This window comes from Pecten maximus, chromosome 4 (genome assembly GCF_902652985.1).
Source record: "Pecten maximus chromosome 4, xPecMax1.1, whole genome shotgun sequence".
Classification (NCBI taxonomy): Eukaryota; Metazoa; Mollusca; class Bivalvia; order Pectinida; family Pectinidae; genus Pecten; species Pecten maximus.
Window position 1 is genome coordinate 1,927,579 of NC_047018.1, and position 24,464 is coordinate 1,952,042.

The 24,464-nt window shown below is 35.1% G+C and overlaps 1 protein-coding gene across 1 annotated transcript; it reads left to right on the top strand.

The window, feature by feature from the left end:
• The first annotated feature begins 62 nt into the window (after positions 1 to 62).
• LOC117324952 (ethanolaminephosphotransferase 1-like) lies at positions 63 to 24,208 on the top strand. The gene is made up of 9 exons (XM_033880793.1): positions 63 to 124; positions 2,093 to 2,161; positions 5,275 to 5,458; positions 17,565 to 17,827; positions 18,815 to 18,926; positions 19,196 to 19,244; positions 20,488 to 20,668; positions 21,100 to 21,282; positions 22,028 to 24,208. The coding sequence occupies exons 1-9, from the start codon at positions 68 to 70 to the stop codon at positions 22,085 to 22,087; spliced, it is 1,158 nt and encodes a 385-aa protein (XP_033736684.1). The 5' UTR covers positions 63 to 67; the 3' UTR covers positions 22,088 to 24,208.
• The last annotated feature ends 256 nt before the right edge of the window (positions 24,209 to 24,464 follow it).

The window sequence follows — 24,464 nt, forward strand, 5'->3', positions numbered from 1 at the left end:
GAGCATACGATAATCTGCCCGTCCAATCAAAATCAGCGTTTCATTTGAGTTTCATTCATCTTGCAGCATGGCTACATACAGATACTTGTCACCAGAGGTTCTGTCTGGTTTTGATCGATATAAGGTAAATTAGAAGAATTATTACAATTTATTCTTCACCAATTTTAAGATAACATTACGAAACAATTTTCCATTGCATGTTTCGTCTTTGGAGAGGCGTGTTTGTCCTTAGCTACAACAGTACATGGTGATCAACCTTTGGGCTTTTGACACTGACAGCTCAACAGCAGGGATGGGTCGTATAGAGTCATGCAGCTCTTTGTTTTCTATCACATCAGAGTGCGCTAGTTTACCGATTTTTATTGAATTTTATTATAATGACTGCGACAAGCGCATGTTTAAAGCACCAGGCCGCCTTAAACCTATTAATTGTAATGATGATGGTAATAATCAGGTCGGGGAGAAGTCTTGATTTCTCTATCATAGTGGTACTCCACTATAATAGCTATATATAGCTATACAAACTGTAGCAAATCGAGAAGCAATTATGCCGGAAAAGGGTATATGTGACATAAAGAGAGAGTTATGGTCTGTGTACAATTTAAAATGTCATCTGTGCATTTTTCTGTAAAATCATCTTTTTGTAACAGAAAATTGCAATTTCTGTTTCATTTGCTTATTTCTTAATATCTAATTCATTTAATTTTATTGCCGGTATTGTAACAACCAAGTACCGGGTACATGGATCATGCACCTACCAACTATAACTCTCACTTTTGTCACATATGTAGCGGAACTGGACAGGGTCGATCGTCGGCGACCAGGTAGCTCAATCGGTAGAGCATCCGGCTAGTGTTCGGAGGTCCCGGGTTCGAACCCCGGTCTGGCCGTGCATTTTTCCACTCCTATTACATTTGGTGCCTGTGACCAAACCTTGTTTCAAGTGAGGTGAATACTTGACAAGGGGATACCCGAACCTGGGTTGTGAGTTGTGAAGTCTTCGGGGTCGAAGACTTAAAAAAAAAGGAGGGAAGAGTGTAGCGGAACTGGACAGGGTCGATCGTCGGCGACCAGGTAGCTCAATCGGTAGAGCATCCGGCTAGTGTTCGGAGGTCCCGGGTTCGAACCCCAGTCTGGCCGTGCATTTTTCCACTCCTATTACACATATACCTTTTTTTGTTTAAATGCTTCGATTTGATACTGTTTTTGTAGCTATATTTTCTATTGAAGTGGAATGTTTACAAATACTGACAAATTCAAAGTAAATATATGGAAAAACATTAATTGCATGGGTGTTCCGACATCCTTACACAACAAATATTTTATTCTTCATAAAAACTCCTTCTTCCACACCACTTCAGCATTGAAATGAATATCTATGGGTGTATAAACTTGTTGTTTATAAACATCTATACATATATAACAGCAAAACGAAGATGAAAGCTTTGGTTAGTCATACGACAGGCCGCCTTTATCATGACACCTCTCTTCTGAGCTAAAATCTAACATGGCTGTCAGTTAACACATTGAACTTATGACGTCATACATCTTGGAGACCAAAATGGGGTATTTGCTGTTTGTCCACAGGTGAGATTTCTCTGAAACGAAAGTCACTTAGTGGCATTCACACTTTCTCCACTTTTTGTTTAATGAAATGTTGTATCTTCAAAACTTAATATTGCAAATCATTGATTCAGAGTACACTTTTTATACCACATGAAGAGAAATGATCAATTTGAGACAGCAACTTATAGTGGCTGGGTGTTACTTCACTGACAACAGGATGTCCATCACATGCTATCCTGATTAATATCCCGAGTAATGGGGGTAAAACTTCACTGAAAACAGGATGCCGTCACATTGTATCCCGAGTAATGGGGGTAAAGTGTCTTGTCCACACCTGTACAGGTTGGTCCGTGATAGCTTCCTGAAAGAAACACAAACTGCTATTAATAGGGTTGAATTCACACCTCAGCCCTTCACTCGGGGCTACATGATTAGTCTACCTAATGTGGCTCTATATACAGTGTGTAGTACCTGGTAATTAAGGGTTGGCACCAGTATTAATCATTTATTCCTTTTTCTTTTACAGTACAGTTCCATCGACACCAGTCCAATCAGCAAATACATAACTCATCCTTTTTGGGATAAGCTTGTTCAGGTAATTTTAGCTTGTTTCAGAAAAAATATTTGAATATTATTCAATCCCTTCTTGCTTCCCTGCATGAAATGACTGGACATGTTGCTTACATAAAGCTTTTGTTACCTCTTTCTATCACATATAATAAAATATATTGAAGTCAAAAGTCTGAATTTTAGTTAGAGTTTACAGCAGTATTCAGCTAAAATTTCTATCATAAGACATTCAGTGTAAGTGGGTGGATATGTTTCACAAATCATACAAATACTGAGTTATTTAATTCTACTGTAGTATTTTGATATAGATAACTACAGTAGGGTTTATGAGAGGAATGAAGGATTTAGAACTCCATCCTGGTATACAGTGTATGCCTTTTGCTGGCTCTATAAAGTTAGATCTGTTTTAAAATTCAGAAAACTAAAATATCAAAATGTCGATATTATATCCTTTAATTTCCTCATCATGAGCCACCATCTTTCATGCAAGATTGCCTGTCTATTTAAATCAGCAGGAATTTTTAATCTTTACAAATCAAATTGTACCACCATGCCCAGGTAGCCATCATGAGTGGCACATCAGATTCAAGTCCTACCACCATGATCCAGGTAGCCAGTATGAGTGTCCTATCAGAATTAAGTCCTACTACCATGCCCAGGTAGCCATCATGAGTGTCCTATCAGAATCAAGTCCTACCACCATGCCCCAGGTAGCCAGTATGAGTGGCACATCAGATTCAAGTCCTACCACCATGCCCCAGGTAGCCAGTATGAGTGTCCTATCAGAATCAAGTCCTACCACCATGCCCCAGGTAGCCATTATGAGTGGCCTATCAGAATCAAGTCCTACCACCATGCCCCAGGTAGCCAGTATGAGTGGCCTATCAGAATCAAGTCCTACCACCATGCCCCAGGTAGCCATCATGAGTGGCCTATCAGAATCAAGTCCTACCACCATACCCCAGGTAGCCATCATGAGTGGCCTATCAGAATCAAGTCCTACCACCATGCCCCAGGTAGCCATCATGAGTGGCCTATCAGAATCAAGTCCTACCACCATGCCCCAGGTAGCCATCATGAGTGGCCTATCAGAATCAAGTCCTACCACCATGCCCCAGGTAGCCAGTATGAGTGGCCTATCAGAATCAAGTCCTGCCACCATGCCCCAGGTAGCCATCATGAGTGGCCTATCAGAATCAAGTCCTACCACCATGCCCCAGGTAGCCATCATGAGTGTCCTATCAGAATTAAGTCCTACCACCATGCCCCAGGTAGCCAGTATGAGTGGCCTATCAGAATCAAGTCCTACCACCATGCCCCAGGTAGCCAGTATGAGTGGCCTATCAGAATCAAGTCCTACCACCATGCCACAGGTAGCCATCATGAGTGGCCTATCAGAATCAAGTCCTACCACCATGATCCAGGTAGCCATCATGAGTGGCCTATCAGAATCAAGTCCTACCACCATGCCCCAGGTAGCCATCATGAGTGGCCTATCAGAATCAAGTCCTACCACCATGCCCCAGGTAGCCATCATGAGTGTCCTATCAGAATCAAGTCCCGCCACCATGCCCCAGGTAGCCATCATAAGTGGCCTATCAGAATCAAGTCCTACCACCATGACCCAGGTAGCCAGTATGAGTGGCCTATCAGAATCAAGTCCTACCACCATGACCCAGGTAGCCATCATGAGTGGCCTATCAGAATCAAGTCCTACCACCATGCCCCAGGTAGCCATCATGAGTGTCCTATCAGAATCAAGTCCCGCCACCATGCCCTAGGTAGCCATCATAAGTGGCCTATCAGAATCAAGTCCTACCACCATGACCCAGGTAGCCAGTATGAGTGGCCTATCAGAATCAAGTCCTACCACCATGCCCCAGGTAGCCATCATGAGTGTCCTATCAGAATCAAGTCCCGTCACCATGCCCCAGGTAGCCATCATAAGTGGCCTATCAGAATCAAGTCCTACCACCATGACCCAGGTAGCCAGTATGAGTGGCCTATCAGAATCAAGTCCTACCACCATGCCACAGGTAGCCATCATGAGTGGCCTATCAGAATCAAGTCCTACCACCATGATCCAGGTAGCCATCATGAGTGGCCTATCAGAATCAAGTCCTACCACCATGCCCCAGGTAGCCATCATGAGTGGCCTATCAGAATCAAGTCCTACCACCATGCCCCAGGTAGCCATCATGAGTGTCCTATCAGAATCAAGTCCCGCCACCATGCCCCAGGTAGCCATCATAAGTGGCCTATCAGAATCAAGTCCTACCACCATGACCCAGGTAGCCAGTATGAGTGGCCTATCAGAATCAAGTCCTACCACCATGACCCAGGTAGCCAACATGAGTGATATATCAGATTCAAGTCCTACTTCCATGCCCCAGGTACATGTAGCCAGTATTAGTGTCCTATCATCGATCAGAGTCAAGTCCTACCACCATGACCCAGGTAGCCAGTATGAGTGGCCTATCAGAATCAAGTCCTACCACCATGACCCAGGTAGCCAGTATGAGTTACACATCAGAATCAAGTCCTACCACCATGCCCCAGGTAGCCAACATGAGTGATATATCAGAATTAAGTATACCACCAAGCCCCAGGTAGCCAGTATGAGTGGCCTATTAGATTCAAGGTGACCCATGTGTGCAGTTTTATGATACAATTTGCCGGTATAATGTCATTTTGGGGCACAAGAAACACTTTATCTAGCTCATTCTTAGAATGTTTTTCTTTAAAGCAGTAGACTGAATTAAACTTAAAACTGGATAACACAAACAGAATTTGTCCCCATATGAGGATAGAATAGACACAGCTGTAAACAAGGGATAAACTAAAGTATAATGTTACTCTGTAGCCCGAAGAAGGATAACTTTAGAGTGTATTTATTGAAAATTTATATTAATTCTAAGTAAGCCATTTTGGCAAGTATATCAACCCCTCTACAAATACCGACTACCACATCTTCACTAGCCAAGGATTCATGTCCTATACCCAATACACTGGATTCAGTATGTGTATATATAATGAATGCTGGGCTAGTAAAGATGAGACTACTGCTCATGGGACACTCTGTTTTGTACTAATGTTAGTAAGGTATTTTTTAATCCTCTTTTGATGTGTTGTTTGTAGGTGTACCCAAGATGGTTGGCTCCAAATGTTCTTACACTGGCTGGATTCTCTCTCCTTGTTGTTTCGTTTGTGGTGCTGACATTTTTTGATCCTCACTTCCTGGCAGCCAGCGCTGGCGAGCCAGGTGTTCCTCACTGGGTTTGGTTACTGTGCAGTTTCAATGTATTTTGGTCCCATACATTAGGTAAGTACACACATGTATATAGATTCATGGCCACCCATTCTGTTTAAACTTTCTTTATTAAAATAATTCAACTTTATTGCAATAAAAGGAAGTGTCCTAACTCGACTTTATTACAATAAAAGGAAGTGTCCTAACTTGACTTTATTACAATAAAAGGAAGTGTCCTAACTGCAACTTGATTACAATAAAAGGAAGTGTCCTAACTCAGACTTAATTACAATAAAAGGAAGTGTCTTAACTTGAACTTTATTACAATAAAAAGGAAGTGTCTTAACCTTCGACTTTATTACAATAAAAAGGAAGTGTCTTAACACTTGACTTTATTACGAATAAAAGGAAGTGTCCTAACTCAACTTTACAATCAAAGTGTCACACTTATCAATAAAAGGAGGTCACTGACTTTAAAAAGGAGTCAATTATACAAAAAAGAGTGTCTACTATATACATAAGGATGTCTAACGATATTACAAAGGAAGGTCTAACATTTCAATAAGAGTGTCCTAACTGATTTACATAAGGAATGTCTAACACTTATACAAAAAGAATTCATGACTATACAATAAGGATGTCTAACTGTTTACAAAAAAGAATGTCACTATTACAAAAAAGATTTAAGATATCAAAAGGAAGTCTACTGCAAAGGAAGTGTCCTAACTCGACTTATTACAATAAAAGGAAGTGTCCTAACTCGACTTTATTACAATAAAAGGAAGTGTCCTAACTTCGACTTTATTACATAAAAGGAAGTGTCCTTAACTCGACTTAATTACAATAAAAGGAAGTGTCCTAACTTCGACTTTATCACAATAAAAGGAAGTGTCCTACTCAACTTTATTACAATAAAAGGAAGTGTCCTAACTCGACTTTATTACAATAAAAGGAAGTGTCCTAACTCGACTTTATTACAATAAAAGGAAGTGTCTTAACTCGACTTTATTACAATAAAAGGAAGTGTCTTAACTCGACTTTATCACAATAAAAGGAAGTGTCTTAACTCGACTTTATTACAATAAAAGGAAGTGTCCTAACTCGACTTTATTACAATAAAAGGAAGTGTCCTAACTCGACTTTATTACAATAAAAGGAAGTATCCTAACTCGACTTTATTACAACAAAAGGAAGTGTCTTAACTCGACTTTATTACAATAAAAGGAAGTGTCCTAACTCGACATTATTACAATAAAAGGAAGTGTCCTAACTCGACTTTATTACAATAAAAGGAAGTGTCCTAACTCGACTTTATTACAATAAAAGGAAGTGTCCTAACTCGACTTTATTACAATAAAAGGAAGTGTCTTAACTCGACTTTATTACAATAAAAGGAAGTATCCTAACTCGACTTTATTACAACAAAAGGAAGTGTCTTAACTCAACTTGATTACAATAAAAGGAAGTGTCCTAACTCAACTTAATTACAATAAAAGGAAGTGTCTTAACTTGACTTTATTACAATAAAAGGAAGTGTCTTAACTTGACTTTATTACAATAAAAGGAAGTGTCTTAACTTGACTTTATTACAATAAAAGGAAGTGTCCTAACCCGACTTTATTACAATAAAAGGAAGTGTCCTCACTCAACTTTATTACAATAAAAGGAAGTGTCCTCACTCGACTTTATTACAATAAAAGGAAGTGTCCTAACCCGACTTTATTACAATAAAAGGAAGTGTCCTCACTCAACTTTATTACAATAAAAGGAAGTGTCCTCACTCGACTTTATTACAATAAAAGGAAGTGTCCTAACTCAACTTAGTCACAATAAAAGGAAGTGTCCTAACTTGACTTTATTACAATAAAAGGAAGTGTCCTAACTCGACTTTATTACAATAAAAGGAAGTATCCTAACTCGACTTTATTACAACAAAAGGAAGTGTCTTAACTCAACTTAATTACAATAAAAGGAAGTGTCCTAACTCGACTTTATTACAATAAAAGGAAGTGTTCTAACTCAACTTTATTACAATAAAAGGAAGTGTCCTAACTTGACTTTATTACAATAAAAGGAAGTGTTCTAACTCAACTTTATTACAACAAAAGGAAGTGTCTTAACTTGACTTTATTACAATAAAAGGAAGTGTCTTAACTTGACTTTATTACAACAAAAGGAAGTGTCCTAACTCAACTTAGTCACAATAAAAGGAAGTGTCCTAACTTGACTTTATTACAATAAAAGGAAGTGTCTTAACTTGACTTTATTACAATAAAAGGAAGTGTCTTAACTTGACTTTATTACAACAAAAGGAAGTGTCTTAACTTGACTTTATTACAATAAAAGGAAGTATCCTAACTCGACTTTATTACAATAAAAGGAAGTGTCCTAACTTGACTTTATTACAATGAAAGGAAGTGTCCTGACTCGACTTTATTACGATAAAAGGAAGTGTCCATACTCAACTTTATCACAATAAAAGGAAGTGTCCTAACTAGACTTTATCACAATAAAAGGAAGTGTCCTAACTCAACTTTATTACAGTAAAAGGAAGTGTTCTAACTCGACTTTATTACAATAAAAGGAAGTGTCCTAACTTGACTTTATTACAATAAAAGGAAGTGTCCTAACTCGACTTTATTACAATAAAAGGAAGTGTCCTAACTCGACTTTATTACAATAAAAGGAAGTGTCCTAACTCGACTTTATTACAATAAAAGGAAGTGTCCTAACTCGACTTTATTACAATAAAAGGAAGTGTCTTAACTCGACTTTATTACAATAAAAGGAAGTGTCCTAACTCGACTTTATTACAATAAAAGGAAGTGTCCTAACTCGACTTAATTACAATAAAAGGAAGTGTCCTAACTCGACTTTATCACAATAAAAGGAAGTGTCCTAACTCAACTTTATTACAACAAAAGGAAGTGTCCTAACTCGACTTTATTACAATAAAAGGAAGTGTCCTAACTCGACTTTATTACAATAAAAGGAAGTGTCTTAACTCGACTTTATTACAATAAAAGGAAGTGTCTTAACTCGACTTTATCACAATAAAAGGAAGTGTCTTAACTCGACTTTATTACAATAAAAGGAAGTGTCCTAACTCGACTTTATTACAATAAAAGGAAGTGTCCTAACTCGACTTTATTACAATAAAAGGAAGTATCCTAACTCGACTTTATTACAACAAAAGGAAGTGTCTTAACTCGACTTTATTACAATAAAAGGAAGTGTCCTAACTCGACTTTATTACAATAAAAGGAAGTGTCCTAACTCGACTTTATTACAATAAAAGGAAGTGTCCTAACTCGACTTTATTACAATAAAAGGAAGTGTCCTAACTCGACTTTATTACAATAAAAGGAAGTGTCTTAACTCGACTTTATTACAATAAAAGGAAGTATCCTAACTCGACTTTATTACAACAAAAGGAAGTGTCTTAACTCAACTTGATTACAATAAAAGGAAGTGTCCTAACTCAACTTAATTACAATAAAAGGAAGTGTCTTAACTTGACTTTATTACAATAAAAGGAAGTGTCTTAACTTGACTTTATTACAATAAAAGGAAGTGTCTTAACTTGACTTTATTACAATAAAAGGAAGTGTCCTAACCCGACTTTATTACAATAAAAGGAAGTGTCCTCACTCAACTTTATTACAATAAAAGGAAGTGTCCTCACTCGACTTTATTACAATAAAAGGAAGTGTCCTAACCCGACTTTATTACAATAAAAGGAAGTGTCCTCACTCAACTTTATTACAATAAAAGGAAGTGTCCTCACTCGACTTTATTACAATAAAAGGAAGTGTCCTAACTCAACTTAGTCACAATAAAAGGAAGTGTCCTAACTTGACTTTATTACAATAAAAGGAAGTGTCCTAACTCGACTTTATTACAATAAAAGGAAGTATCCTAACTCGACTTTATTACAACAAAAGGAAGTGTCTTAACTCAACTTAATTACAATAAAAGGAAGTGTCCTAACTCGACTTTATTACAATAAAAGGAAGTGTTCTAACTCAACTTTATTACAATAAAAGGAAGTGTCCTAACTTGACTTTATTACAATAAAAGGAAGTGTTCTAACTCAACTTTATTACAACAAAAGGAAGTGTCTTAACTTGACTTTATTACAATAAAAGGAAGTGTCTTAACTTGACTTTATTACAACAAAAGGAAGTGTCCTAACTCAACTTAGTCACAATAAAAGGAAGTGTCCTAACTTGACTTTATTACAATAAAAGGAAGTGTCTTAACTTGACTTTATTACAATAAAAGGAAGTGTCTTAACTTGACTTTATTACAACAAAAGGAAGTGTCTTAACTTGACTTTATTACAATAAAAGGAAGTATCCTAACTCGACTTTATTACAATAAAAGGAAGTGTCCTAACTTGACTTTATTACAATGAAAGGAAGTGTCCTGACTCGACTTTATTACGATAAAAGGAAGTGTCCATACTCAACTTTATCACAATAAAAGGAAGTGTCCTAACTAGACTTTATCACAATAAAAGGAAGTGTCCTAACTCAACTTTATTACAGTAAAAGGAAGTGTTCTAACTCGACTTTATTACAATAAAAGGAAGTGTCCTAACTTGACTTTATTACAATAAAAGGAAGTGTCCTAACTCGACTTTATTACAATAAAAGGAAGTGTCCTAACTCGACTTTATTACAATAAAAGGAAGTGTCCTAACTCGACTTTATTACAATAAAAGGAAGTGTCCTAACTCGACTTTATTACAATAAAAGGAAGTGTCTTAACTCGACTTTGTTACAATAAAAGGAAGTGTCCTAACTCGACTTTATTACAATAAAAGGAAGTGTCCTAACTCGACTTTATTACAATAAAAGGAAGTGTCCTAACTCGACTTTATTACAATAAAAGGAAGTGTCCTAACTCGACTTTATTACAATAAAAGGAAGTGTCCTAACTCGACTTTATTACAATAAAAGGAAGTGTCCTAACTCGACTTTATTACAATAAAAGGAAGTGTCCTAACTCGACTTTATTACAATAAAAGGAAGTATCCTAACTCGACTTTATTACAATAAAAGGAAGTGTCTTAACTCGACTTTATTACAACAAAAGGAAGTGTCCTAACTCGACTTTATTACAATAAAAGGAAGTGTCCTAATTCGACTTTATCACAATAAAAGGAAGTGTCCTAACTCAACTTTATCACAATAAAAGGAAGTGTCCTAACTCCACTTTATCACAATAAAAGGAAGTGTCTTAACTTGACTTTATTACGATAAAAGGAAGTGTCCTAACTCGACTTAATTACAATAAAAGGAAGTGTCCTAACTCTACTTTATTACAATAAAAGGAAGTGTCTTAACTTGACTTTATTACAGTAAAAGGAAGTGTCCTAACTCGACTTTATCACAATAAAAGAAGGTGTCTTAACTTGACTTAATTACAATAAAAGGAAGTGTCCTAACTCAACTTTATTACAATAAAAGGAAGTGTCCTAATTCGACTTTATTACAATAAAAGGAAGTGTCTTAACTCAACTTTATTACAATAAAAGGAAGTGTCCTAACTCGACTTTATTACAATAAAAGGAAGTGTTCTAACTCAACTTTATTACAATAAAAGGAAGTGTCCTAACTTGACTTTATTACAATAAAAGGAAGTGTCCTAACTCGACTTTATTACAATAAAAGGAAGTGTCCTAACTCGACTTTATTACAACAAAAGGAAGTGTCTTAACTTGACTTTATTACAATAAAAGGAAGTGTCCTAACTCGACTTAATTACAATAAAAGGAAGTGTCGTAACTCTTACTTTTTCACAATAAAAGGAAGTGTCCTAACTTGACTTTATTACAGTAAAAGGAAGTGTCCTAACTCAACTTTATTACAATAAAAGGAAGTGTCCTAACTCGACTTTATTACAATAAAAGGAAGTGTCCTAACTCGACTTTATTACAATAAAAGGAAGTGTCCTAACTCGACTTTATAACAATAAAAGGAAGTGTCCTAACTCGACTTTATTACAATAAAAGGAAGTGTCCTAACTCGACTTTATTACAATAAAAGGAAGTGTCCTAACTCGACTTTATTACAATAAAAGGAAGTGTCCTAACTCGACTTTATCACAATAAAAGGAAGTGTCCTAACTCGACTTTATTACAATTACAGGAAGTGTCCTAACTCGACTTTATTACAATAAAAGGAAGTGTCCTAACTCAACTTTATTACAATAAAAGGAAGTGTCTTAACTTGACTTTATTACAATAAAAGGAAGTGTCCTAACTCGACTTTATTACAATTACAGGAAGTGTCCTAACTCGACTTTATTACAATAAAAGGAAGTGTCTTAACTCAACTTTATTACAATAAAAGGAAGTGTCCTAACTCGACTTTATTACAATAAAAGGAAGTGTTCTAACTCAACTTTATTACAATAAAAGGAAGTGTCCTAACTTGACTTTATTACAATAAAAGGAAGTGTCCTAACTCGACTTTATTACAATAAAAGGAAGTGTCCTAACTCGACTTTATTACAATAAAAGGAAGTGTCCTAACTCGACTTTATTACAACAAAAGGAAGTGTCTTAACTTGACTTTATTACAATAAAAGGAAGTGTCCTAACTCGACTTAATTACAATAAAAGGAAGTGTCGTAACTCTTACTTTTTCACAATAAAAGGAAGTGTCCTAACTTGACTTTATTACAATAAAAGGAAGTGTCCTAACTCGACTTTATTACAACAAAAGGAAGTGTCCTAACTCGACTTTTTCACAATAAAAGGAAGTGTCTTAACTTGACTTTATTACAGTAAAAGGAAGTGTCTTAACTTAACTTAATTACAATAAAAGGAAGTATCCTAACTTGACTTTATTACAATAAAAGGAAGTGTCCTAACTCGACTTTATTACAATAAAAGAAGGTGTCTTAACTTGACTTAATTACAATAAAAGGAAGTGTTGTAACTTGACTTTATTACAGTAAAAGGAAGTGTCCTAACTCCACTTTATCACAATAAAAGGAAGTGTCTTAACTTGACTTTATTACGATAAAAGGAAGTGTCCTAACTCGACTTTATCACAATAAAAGAAGGTGTCTTAACTTGACTTAATTACAATAAAAGGAAGTGTCCTAACTCAACTTTATTACAATAAAAGGAAGTGTCCTAATTCGACTTTATTACAATAAAAGGAAGTGTCTTAACTCAACTTTATTACAATAAAAGGAAGTGTCCTAACTCGACTTTATTACAATAAAAGGAAGTGTTCTAACTCAACTTTATTACAATAAAAGGAAGTGTCCTAACTTGACTTTATTACAATAAAAGGAAGTGTTCTAACTCAACTTTATTACAATAAAAGGAAGTGTCCTAACTTGACTTTATTACAATAAAAGGAAGTGTCCTAACTCGACTTTATTACAATAAAAGGAAGTGTCCTAACTCGACTTTATTACAATAAAAGGAAGTGTCCTAACTCGACTTTATTACAACAAAAGGAAGTGTCTTAACTTGACTTTATTACAATAAAAGGAAGTGTCCTAACTCGACTTAATTACAATAAAAGGAAGTGTCGTAACTCTTACTTTTTCACAATAAAAGGAAGTGTCCTAACTTGACTTTATTACAATAAAAGGAAGTGTCCTAACTCGACTTTATTACAACAAAAGGAAGTGTTCTAACTCGACTTTATTACAATAAAAGGAAGTGTCCTAACTCGACTTTTTCACAATAAAAGGAAGTGTCCTAACTCGACTTTATTACAACAAAAGGAAGTGTCCTAACTCGACTTTATCACAATAAAAGGAAGTGTCCTAACTCGACTTTTTCACAATAAAAGGAAGTGTCTTAACTTGACTTTATTACAGTAAAAGGAAGTGTCCTAACTCGACTTTATTACAATAAAAGAAGGTGTCTTAACTTGACTTAATTACAATAAAAGGAAGTGTTGTAACTTGACTTTATTACAGTAAAAGGAAGTGTCCTAACTCCACTTTATCACAATAAAAGGAAGTGTCTTAACTTGACTTTATTACGATAAAAGGAAGTGTCCTAACTCGACTTTATCACAATAAAAGAAGGTGTCTTAACTTGACTTAATTACAATAAAAGGAAGTGTCCTAACTCAACTTTATTACAATAAAAGGAAGTGTCCTAATTCGACTTTATTACAATAAAAGGAAGTGTCTTAACTCAACTTTATTACAATAAAAGGAAGTGTCCTAACTCGACTTTATTACAATAAAAGGAAGTGTCCTAACTCGACTTTATTACAACAAAAGGAAGTGTCTTAACTTGACTTTATTACAATAAAAGGAAGTGTCCTAACTCGACTTAATTACAATAAAAGGAAGTGTCGTAACTCTTACTTTTTCACAATAAAAGGAAGTGTCCTAACTTGACTTTATTACAGTAAAAGGAAGTGTCCTAACTCAACTTTATTACAATAAAAGGAAGTGTCCTAATTCGACTTTATTACAACAAAAGGAAGTGTCCTAACTTGACTTTATTACAATAAAAGGAAGTGTCGTAACTCGACTCTATCACAATAAAAGGAAGTATCCTAACTCGACTTTATTACAATAAAAGGAAGTGTCCTAACTCGCCTTTATTACAACAAAAGGAAGTGTCTTAACTTGACTTTATTACAGTAAAAGGAAGTGTCTTAACTCGACTTTATTACAACAAAAGGAAGTGTCTTAACTCGACTTTATTACAATAAAAGGAAGTGTCCTAACTCGACTTTATTACAATAAAAGGAAGTGTCCTAACTCGACTTTATTACAACAAAAGGAAGTATCCTAACTCGACTTTATTACAATAAAAGGAAGTGTCTTAACTCGACTTTATTACAATAAAAGGAAGTGTCCTAACTCGACTTTATTACAATAAAAGGAAGTGTCCTAACTCTACTTTATTACAATTACAGGAAGTGTCCTAACTCGACTTTATCACAATAAAAGGAAGTGTCCTAACTCGACTTTATCACAATAAAAGGAAGTGTCCTAACTCGACTTTATCACAATAAAAGGAAGTGTCCTAACTCGACTTTATTACAATAAAAGGAAGTGTCCTAACCCGACTTTATTACAATAAAAGGAAGTGTCCTAACCCGACTTTATTACAATAAAAGGAAGTGTTCTAACTCAACTTTATTACAATAAAAGGAAGTGTCCTAACTAGACTTTATTACAATAAAAGGAAGTGTCGTAACTCGACTTTATTACAATAAAAGGAAGTGTCCTAATTCGACTTTATCACAATAAAAGGAAGTGTCTTAACTCAACTTTATTACAATAAAAGGAAGTGTCCTAACTAGACTTTATTACAATAAAAGGAAGTGTCGTAACTCGACTTTATTACAATAAAAGGAAGTGTCCTAATTCGACTTTATCACAATAAAAGGAAGTGTCTTAACTCAACTTTATCACAATAAAAGGAAGTGTCCTAACTCGACTTTATCACAATAAAAGGAAGTGTCCTAACTCGACTTTATCACAATAAAAGGAAGTGTCCTAACTCGACTTTATTACAATAAAAGGAAGTGTCCTAACTCGACTTTATTACAATAAAAGGAAGTGTCTTAACTCGACTTAATTACAATAAAAGGAAGTGTCCTAACTCGACTTTATCACAATAAAAGAAAGTGTCGTAACTCGACTTTATCACAATAAAAGGAAGTATCCTAACTCGACTTTATTACAATAAAAGGAAGTGTCCTAACTCGCCTTTATTACAACAAAAGGAAGTGTCTTAACTTGACTTTATTACAGTAAAAGGAAGTGTCTTAACTCGACTTTATTACAACAAAAGGAAGTGTCTTAACTCGACTTTATTACAATAAAAGGAAGTGTCCTAACTCGACTTTATTACAATAAAAGGAAGTGTCCTAACTCGACTTTATTACAACAAAAGGAAGTGTCTTAACTTGACTTTATTACAATTACAGGAAGTGTCCTAACTCGACTTTATTACAATAAAAGGAAGTGTCTTAACTCGACTTTATTACAATAAAAGGAAGTGTCCTAACTCGACTTTATTACAATAAAAGGAAGTGTCCTAACTCTACTTTATTACAATTACAGGAAGTGTCCTAACTCGACTTTATCACAATAAAAGGAAGTGTCCTAACTCGACTTTATCACAATAAAAGGAAGTGTCCTAACTCGACTTTATCACAATAAAAGGAAGTGTCCTAACTCGACTTTATTACAATAAAAGGAAGTGTCCTAACCCGACTTTATTACAATAAAAGGAAGTGTCCTAACCCGACTTTATTACAATAAAAGGAAGTGTTCTAACTCAACTTTATTACAATAAAAGGAAGTGTCCTAACTAGACTTTATTACAATAAAAGGAAGTGTCGTAACTCGACTTTATTACAATAAAAGGAAGTGTCCTAATTCGACTTTATCACAATAAAAGGAAGTGTCTTAACTCAACTTTATTACAATAAAAGGAAGTGTCCTAACTAGACTTTATTACAATAAAAGGAAGTGTCGTAACTCGACTTTATTACAATAAAAGGAAGTGTCCTAATTCGACTTTATCACAATAAAAGGAAGTGTCTTAACTCAACTTTATCACAATAAAAGGAAGTGTCCTAACTCGACTTTATCACAATAAAAGGAAGTGTCCTAACTCGACTTTATCACAATAAAAGGAAGTGTCCTAACTCGACTTTATTACAATAAAAGGAAGTGTCCTAACTCGACTTTATTACAATAAAGGAAGTGTCTTAACTCGACTTAATTACAATAAAAGGAAGTGTCCTAACTCGACTTTATCACAATAAAAGGAAGTGTCCTAACTCGACTTTATCACAATAAAAGGAAGTGTCCTAACTCGACTTTATCACAATAAAAGGAAGTGTCCTAACTCGACTTTATTACAATAAAAGGAAGTGTCCTAACCCGACTTTATTACAATAAAAGGAAGTGTCCTAACCCGACTTTATTACAATAAAAGGAAGTGTTCTAACTCAACTTTATTACAATAAAAGGAAGTGTCCTAACTAGACTTTATTACAATAAAAGGAAGTGTCGTAACTCGACTTTATTACAATAAAAGGAAGTGTCCTAATTCGACTTTATCACAATAAAAGGAAGTGTCCTAACTCGACTTTATTACAATAAAAGGAAGTGTCTTAACTTGACTTTATTACAATAAAAGGAAGTGTTCTAACTCGACTTTATTACAATAAAAGGAAGTGTCCTAACTTGACTTTATTACAATAAAAGGAAGTGTCCTAACTCGACTTTATTACAATAAAAGGAAGTGTCTTAACTCGACTTTATTACAATAAAAGGAAGTGTCCTAACTCGACTTTATTACAATAAAAGGAAGTGTCTTAACTCAACTTTATTACAATAAAAGGAAGTGTCCTAACTAGACTTTATTACAATAAAAGGAAGTGTCCTAACTCGACTTTATTACAGTAAAAGGAAGTGTCCTAACTTGACTTTATTACAATAAAAGGAAGTGTCCTAACTCGACTTTATTACAATAAAAGGAAGTGTCCTAACTCGACTTTATTACAGTTACAGGAAGTGTCGTAACTCGACTTTATTACAATAAAAGGAAGTGTCCTAACTTGACTTAATTACAATAAAAGGAAGTGTCCTAACTCGACTTTATTACAGTTACAGGAAGTGTCCTAACTCGACTTTATTACAATAAAAGGAAGTGTCCTAACTTGACTTTATTACAACAAAAGGAAGTGTCTTAACTCAACTTAATTACAATTACAGGAAGTGTCCTTACTCAACATCCAACTTTTATTTTGACATTTTGTAAAGAATGATTACAAAATCTACTGGTAACTTATTAGTCCCCTACCAGTGAAACAGTTGGAGACTAAGGTTTCCCCTCTGTCCGTCTTGTATGTACGTACATATGTACATAAAACCAAAGCTCAAGTGGCTTCTTTCCTTGAGGTATTTTTATCAAACTTCACACAGTTACAAAGGGCCATATTATCTCTGACAAGTTTGAGTTTCAGGGTTAAGGTCAAGGTCACCACTTATATTTGAAGAAAGTTTCTTTATAGATCATTAGAGTGTAATAACTGGAGAGGGCCAGAAGGGGACATGTTGTTAGTATGCTGGTTAGAACATCCTTCCCTAATAAATAATTCCATCCTCTTCACTTGAAATCGGTTTCAGATGTCCTGATAAAGCTAATATTGTATTACAGATGGTACTGATGGAAAGCAGGCCAGGCGGACAGGAAGCAGCTCTCCTCTCGGCGAATTGTTTGACCATGGACTGGATAGCTGGGCTACGCTTTTTTTCCCAATAAACATGTACTCTATCTATGGGCGAGGAGACTTTGGAGTAGAAGTGTTCCGGGTTTATCTTGTCATGATCGGAATCATGTTCTGTTTTATTTTGTCCCATTGGGAGAAGTATAACACAGGCATCTTGTTCCTTCCCTGGGGATATGACCTCAGTCAGATAGTAAGTGTTTTATGATCTTAGTCAAATAATAAGTATTTTATGATCTCTCAGATAGTAAGTGTTTTATAATCTCAGTCAGCATCAGATTTTCCCAACTTCTCAATAACCAAGATGCCCAGGTTCATGATATTGGGCAAGTGGCATGCTGGGGAAAATGGAAACCAAGTTTGTTCAAATAAATCACATTGACCTACTCTTAAGGTCACAGGGGGTCAAATTTGTTAAAATCTTTAAAAAAAAACCTCATTTAATAGTGGAAAGGCCTGGGGTAATGATATTGGGCCAGTGATCCAAGGTTTGTTAAAATTAATGACCTTGACATACTTCTAAGATCACAGCCGTCAGATGTGTTAAATTTCTATCTTTGGACAACTTCTCATTAATCGAGAGACCAAGGGTCATGATATAGAACCAGTTTGCTGTAATGGAGAGCAGCCAAGTTTGTTTAATGAATGATCTTTCCTACTTCAAAGGTCACAATGATGAATGTGTGACAATATATTTAAAAGACTTGTCATTAACAGAGAGGCCAATGGTAATGATATTAGGGCAGTAGCATGCTGGGATGAATAACTACTGAGGTTATTCAAATTAATCGCACAGTCAAATGTGACAAATGCTAATATCTGAAAATGCTTGTTCCTGAATATTAATATCCCAGGGTGATGATATTAGATATGTACCAGTTACTGCTGAGAAATGGTATTGTTGTAAGTCTTCCTTTGACAAGGTGCAGAACAGGTGAGCTATGCAGGCCCATTGTGCCTATTACTTGTTGAAAGATATATTATTTTCATCATGAAAGAGATACAATCATGTAATTTAGTATCATCCCTATGACTTTGTTAAACCAACAATCTTCTAATGAAATGATAATTCCTTTTCAGGGTGCGAGTTTAAACCAACAATCTTCTAATGAAATGATAATTCCTTTTCAGGGTGTGAGTTTAAACCAATAATCTTATAATGAAATGATTTCCTTTTCAGGGAATGACTGTTCTGTTCTTGGTAGCCTACTTAGGTGGACATGAGATGTGGAGATTTAAACTTCCCTTCACTGACATGATTTGTGCCGAGGGTTTGGAATTAGCAATGCATTGTAAGTATTTATACTGTTAAGATCTGGATTAGGATAAGGTAAGGATTGCATCAAAAAAAAAAAAAATTCTCAAAAATAAAAACAAAAACTTTCATCTTGCTTGCAACACAACTCATTTGTTAAAGCAGTCATGCCTTAACTACCAAAGTAAAAATGTGTTAGGTCTAGGTATTTGGTGGAAACAAATCACACTTCCTGTTCTTGTTTGTCTGTTGTCAGCCAGTCTAAAGGTAATGAAATTGTTATGTGAATTCTGATTTTTTTTTCAGTAGGAACATTTCTTTTGACTGTCCCACCAACTTTATGGAATATATATGTGTGAGTATAAATGGTAAACTTGTTTAAATTGCTGGAAGCTAACTTATTTTGGAGCACTATGATTTTAAATTTTTATCATATCATTGCATGTTAAAGGAATTTGGTGTTTTCTGTAGACATGTATCCATTGTGATATTCTGGAGATTAATCCAATTAGTGGTAGTCAGTGTCAAATAATTCAAAATTGGAGTATGATGTGTTTATAACCAAGTTTTGTCATGTTGAAGCATCAATCAAGTAATCCATTGGGCAAACAACATTTTCCTTTACTCCATTTCTTAATAACCAATGAGCCTTCAGTTATGGGTCAATTTTCATGAAACAAACAACTTCTTCTGATTTACTGAAACACTGTAGATTCCTGTGATGAAGCCAAACAAAGTGGTACACACAAGACCTATATCTTGTATGTCGATTAGGTTCCTGGAAGTTATTCTATAATAACTTTTGGTAAATGTCTGCAGTAATGCACTAACTGATTTTTAGGTCACCCGAGCAGAACACTCACGGTGACCAATTACCTTCCACTTTTGTCTGTCATCATCCATCTTGCATTCCGTTTTTGTTCTGAGCATGATAGCTTGAATAAATATGAACAGATTTTGATGAAATTTGGTATGCAGCCTTATATCAATTAGATCTCGAACTAAGTCGGCAATAAGACCAATTCGATTTTAACATACAGAATTATTACTCCATTTGTAGTTTTATTACCGTTGGACCTTTCGAACACAATTACATATTTGTTCTTGACTAAATATGAACTGGTTTTAATGGAAGTAGATATACAGCCTTATATCAATAAGATAAGTTACACAATAAGGCTATAACTTACAGGGCTGTGGTCCTTTTTGTGAGCTGATATTGATACTGATACTGATATTATGATATTGGGCGAAGGACTACAGACTTAATTCCAATTGAACGACAGCGACTTACTTTCAAGGTCACACAGGTCAAATATGTTAACCTTATTTTAAAAACAGAATTCGTCTATCAGTGATTCAGTATATACATATATAAGAAATCAGATGAGTGGCGAGCCCCATGGGTCTCTTGTTATAAATCTTGTTCAGGTGATTATTAACTAAAAAGTAGTTTATAGAGCTCCCAACTTAAAGTACAATTTGATATGTTTTAAAATGGGGATGTTAGATAGATTGTGTCATTCTAAATATTCTGAAATCTCTCCTGTTATTAGTTATTCTAGATTGTATACAGTAATTATACATTTTATTATCAGTGCACACCGTGATGGGACAGGCAAGAACAGAACACTGTGGGAGGCCGTGCGTCCACTGGTGGGGACTCTTGTACTCTTTTGCCTCATGATCACATGGGCAAAGTACTCTAGCTATCAAGTTCTTCAACAACAACCTCGTCTGTTTTACTTCCTCACTGGGACCTTATTTTCCAATATAGCAGTAAGTAACATGACATGATCAGTAAGATTGTATTGATTAGGATAACACTTTATCTGATATGGTATTAACATCAGCTATTTGACAACAGATTTTCATATTTAGTTTGACTATACAGAGCTTGAATCAAAGATGTCCTCCTGAAGCATTGAAATAGAGAAGGAGTATATCAGTTGGTATTCACTTTTAGGGTAGAGGTCTTTTTGTGAATGCAGAAAAAGATCTGTTAGTGTAGATGTGATTTTAGCGTTTGTTTAAATGTATTTCACAATTCAGACATATTTCTTCATCTACATTATGTGTAACATAGTCACTCAGAAACACTTGATAATTAATGACCGATATAATTAATGGCAGTAATTTCCATTATAGAAACCTTGTTTTGACAGTCATGGTGATGTGACAATCATGGTGATGGATGTTGTCTATTTCAGTGTCGTCTCATCATTAGTCAGATGAGTGATACTCGGTGCGAGTTGCTGAACTGGCTGTTGTATCCCCTGGCTGCTATCGTGACTATGGCACTGCTAACACAGCCAGGCTATATAGAGGTCCCCATACTCGGACTATTCACCGTCTTCACGACAGTAGCTCATCTCCACTTTGGTGTTTGTGTGGTATGTAAATTAAACAAGAATGTTTATGCTTATAATTCTTAAAAACTATTACAATTGTACGAGGGAATGACTGATATGTTGTGAGCCTCGTATTGAAGGAGGTACTCAAGGATGTTCTTTTGATGTCCTACTATTCTCTGACTATATAGGGCCATGTACCCAAGGACTGGTCTCATTTGGTTAGTTTATATTGACGAGGTAGCACTCAAAAGTAAACAAGACAGCAGCTTTTGCAAAATGGACAAAGTTGGTGAAAGAGTAAAGATCCAATATTTGCATAAAAATGGTTTAACACGTAAGGATATCCATAATGATATGGAAGCAACACTAGGGAAAGATGCCCCTTCATAGGCTACAGTGAAAAAATGGGTGGCAGAATTTAAGCGCACCCAACAGAGCCTTTAGGCTGACCCCGTCCTGGAAGGCCTGTCAATGTTGCAACTCCGAAATGGTCAGTCTGTCCACTCAGTTTTCCACACTTTTCTCAGCCATGCTTCAAAGTTTGTTGGTGAAAGTTGGTATGTAACTTCAGTATGAGTAGCTACAGATCAAGCTGAGTTTCGGGGCTTTTGGGTCAAGGTCAAGGTCACTGCTACTATATTTAAAGGGGGTCGGCATGGGACCTGTGAAGCAATACCAAGCATTCTAGTTAATTTTATGTAGATCTAAAATTATTGTGATGATTGAATGTTTTACATTATGTATAATAAAATCACTCAATGTTAGTTTTTTTCATATTTTTCAGGTAAAGGAGATGTGTGAGCACTTTAACATTTCTGCTTTCTCCATTAAGAAGAAAGACTAAAGAATGAAAGGATATACACAGATATTGGTTCGCTGTTAAGAATGTGCACTCTCTTTGGTTTACCCCTCTCCACACTGATAGCATATGTCTTATTATGGTTTGTTTAAAAGTAATTTAGTGCAATACCATATATATGACCACATTGACAGGATTTATGTTTCAGGATGCTTAATTTGTGGCTGTGAAATTTTTTTTTAAAAGAGAGAGAGAAAAAGAAGGAAAATGAAAAAAAAATTACATATGTACTTACAATGTAAGAATTTTATATTTATCTGATAAAAGGAGTGAAAGTTTTAAGCTAGATAAAATAATTGGAGAGTGGAATTTGAAGAGAGATTAAAAGTGGGCAATAGAACATGGAGAGTAGGATTTGAGGAGAGATAAAGTGGACAATGGAACACTGAAAGTAGGATTTGAGGAGAGATAAAGTGGACAATGGAACACTGAAAGTAGGATTTGAGGAGAGATAAAGTGGACAATGGAACACTGAGAGTAGGATTTGAGGAGAGATAAAGTGGACAATGGAACACTGAGAGTAGGATTTGAGGAAAGATAAAGTGGACAATAGAACACTGAGAGTAGGATTTGAGGAGAGATAAAGTGGACAATGGAACACTGAAAGTAGGATTTGAGGAGAGATAAAGTGGACAATGGAACACTGAGAGTAGGATTTGAGGAGAGATAAAGTGGACAATAGAACACAGAGTAGGATTTGAGGAGAGATAAAGTGGACAATAGAACACAGAGTAGGATTTGAGGAGAGATAAAGTGGACAATAGAACACTGAGAGTAGGATTTGAGGAGAGATAAAGTGGACAATAGAACACTGAGAGTAGGATTTGAGGAGAGATAAAGTGGACAATAGAACACTGAGAGTAGGATTTGAGGAGAGATAAAGTGGACAATGGAACACTGAGAGTAGGATTTGAGGAGAGATAAAGTGGACAATAGAACACTGAGAGTAGGATTTGAGGAGAGATAAAGTGGACAATAGAACACAGAGTAGGATTTGAGGAGAGATAAAGTGGACAATAGAACACTGAGAGTAGGATTTGAGGAGAGATAAAGTGGACAATAGAACACTGAAAGTAGGATTTGAGGAGAGATAAAGTGGACAATAGAACACTGAGAGTAGGATTTGATGAGAGATAAAGTGGACAATAGAACACTGAGAGTAGGATTTGAGGAGAGATAAAGTGAACAGACAGTAGATTTACTTACGTTGTATTGTTTATCTCAAGGTTTTATTACAATGCCCTCTGTTTTACTAATGCATACTTGACAATGTTCCTTTAATAATTTTGATCTCAAATAGTACGATGTAAAATGGAGTATATATATTCATGACTGTAAACTTTTCTTCTTTCTTTTCTTTTTGTTTTTGTTTTGTTTGATTCTTACAATTCATCTAAATATATAGAATTATGTTATTATATTTATATGTTTGTTGTTCAATAATAATGTAGTCACAATCTGGTTGGTGTGATCAACCCAATAAAGTCCAACTTTTTTTATTGTTAAATTAAGTTAAGTCTGAGGTTTGGTGTCAAAACTGCTGTTTTATGAGTAAATGGAGCTGTTTAAGGGCAAAAATTAAAAAGATTGCTTAGTTTTTGCTAATAACACTTTCAATGTAGGGTTTATACCCAGGACCAGATATCTCCTCGGTGGAAATGGATTATTGAATAACTACATCTCAATCTGTTTGGCAGAGTAATGTGACCAGTTGTCACATCTCTGACGGAAAGTGCAATGTACCAAAACGGTTTTATTGAATACAAAACGATGCAGTAAAAAGTGTGGTTGAATGCTGAATGCGAAATTGAAGAATTTCATTTGAATACTTTATTTGTATATTTATATCATTGTCACATATTGTGTCCGTTAATCTGTTATTATACAAGGACTTCAGTTTTAGGGGAACTAATATTTATGAAAAGCATATTATATTTCCAACATAGAGGAAATCACAGATGGTTATATATAAGAGTTATTGCCTTGTGCATAACTTCAGATTGATTTTTAATGTGTAATTATACCAAGAAATTGTGAGTTTAGAGAAAAGAATATTAAAAATATAGGAGATTTTGAGAGATGAGGTGATTTTGATAAAATGAAAAATTCTGTGACCAAAAAGTGTATTAAACATGTTTGATGAAAGGTCATCCATAAATGACATCAGGGTAAATTTAATTGTAGGTTTACCAACAAACGGTACTTGCAACAATACTACAATATAAATATATGTACATAGAAAAAAAAAGTTAATTTAGGTAAATTTGTCAAACCATCTTTATTAATGGACAAAAATGGCACCTTTATCAGCATTATTTAAATGACATTGTTTGGTACAGATAATTTACAATTCTATGTGATC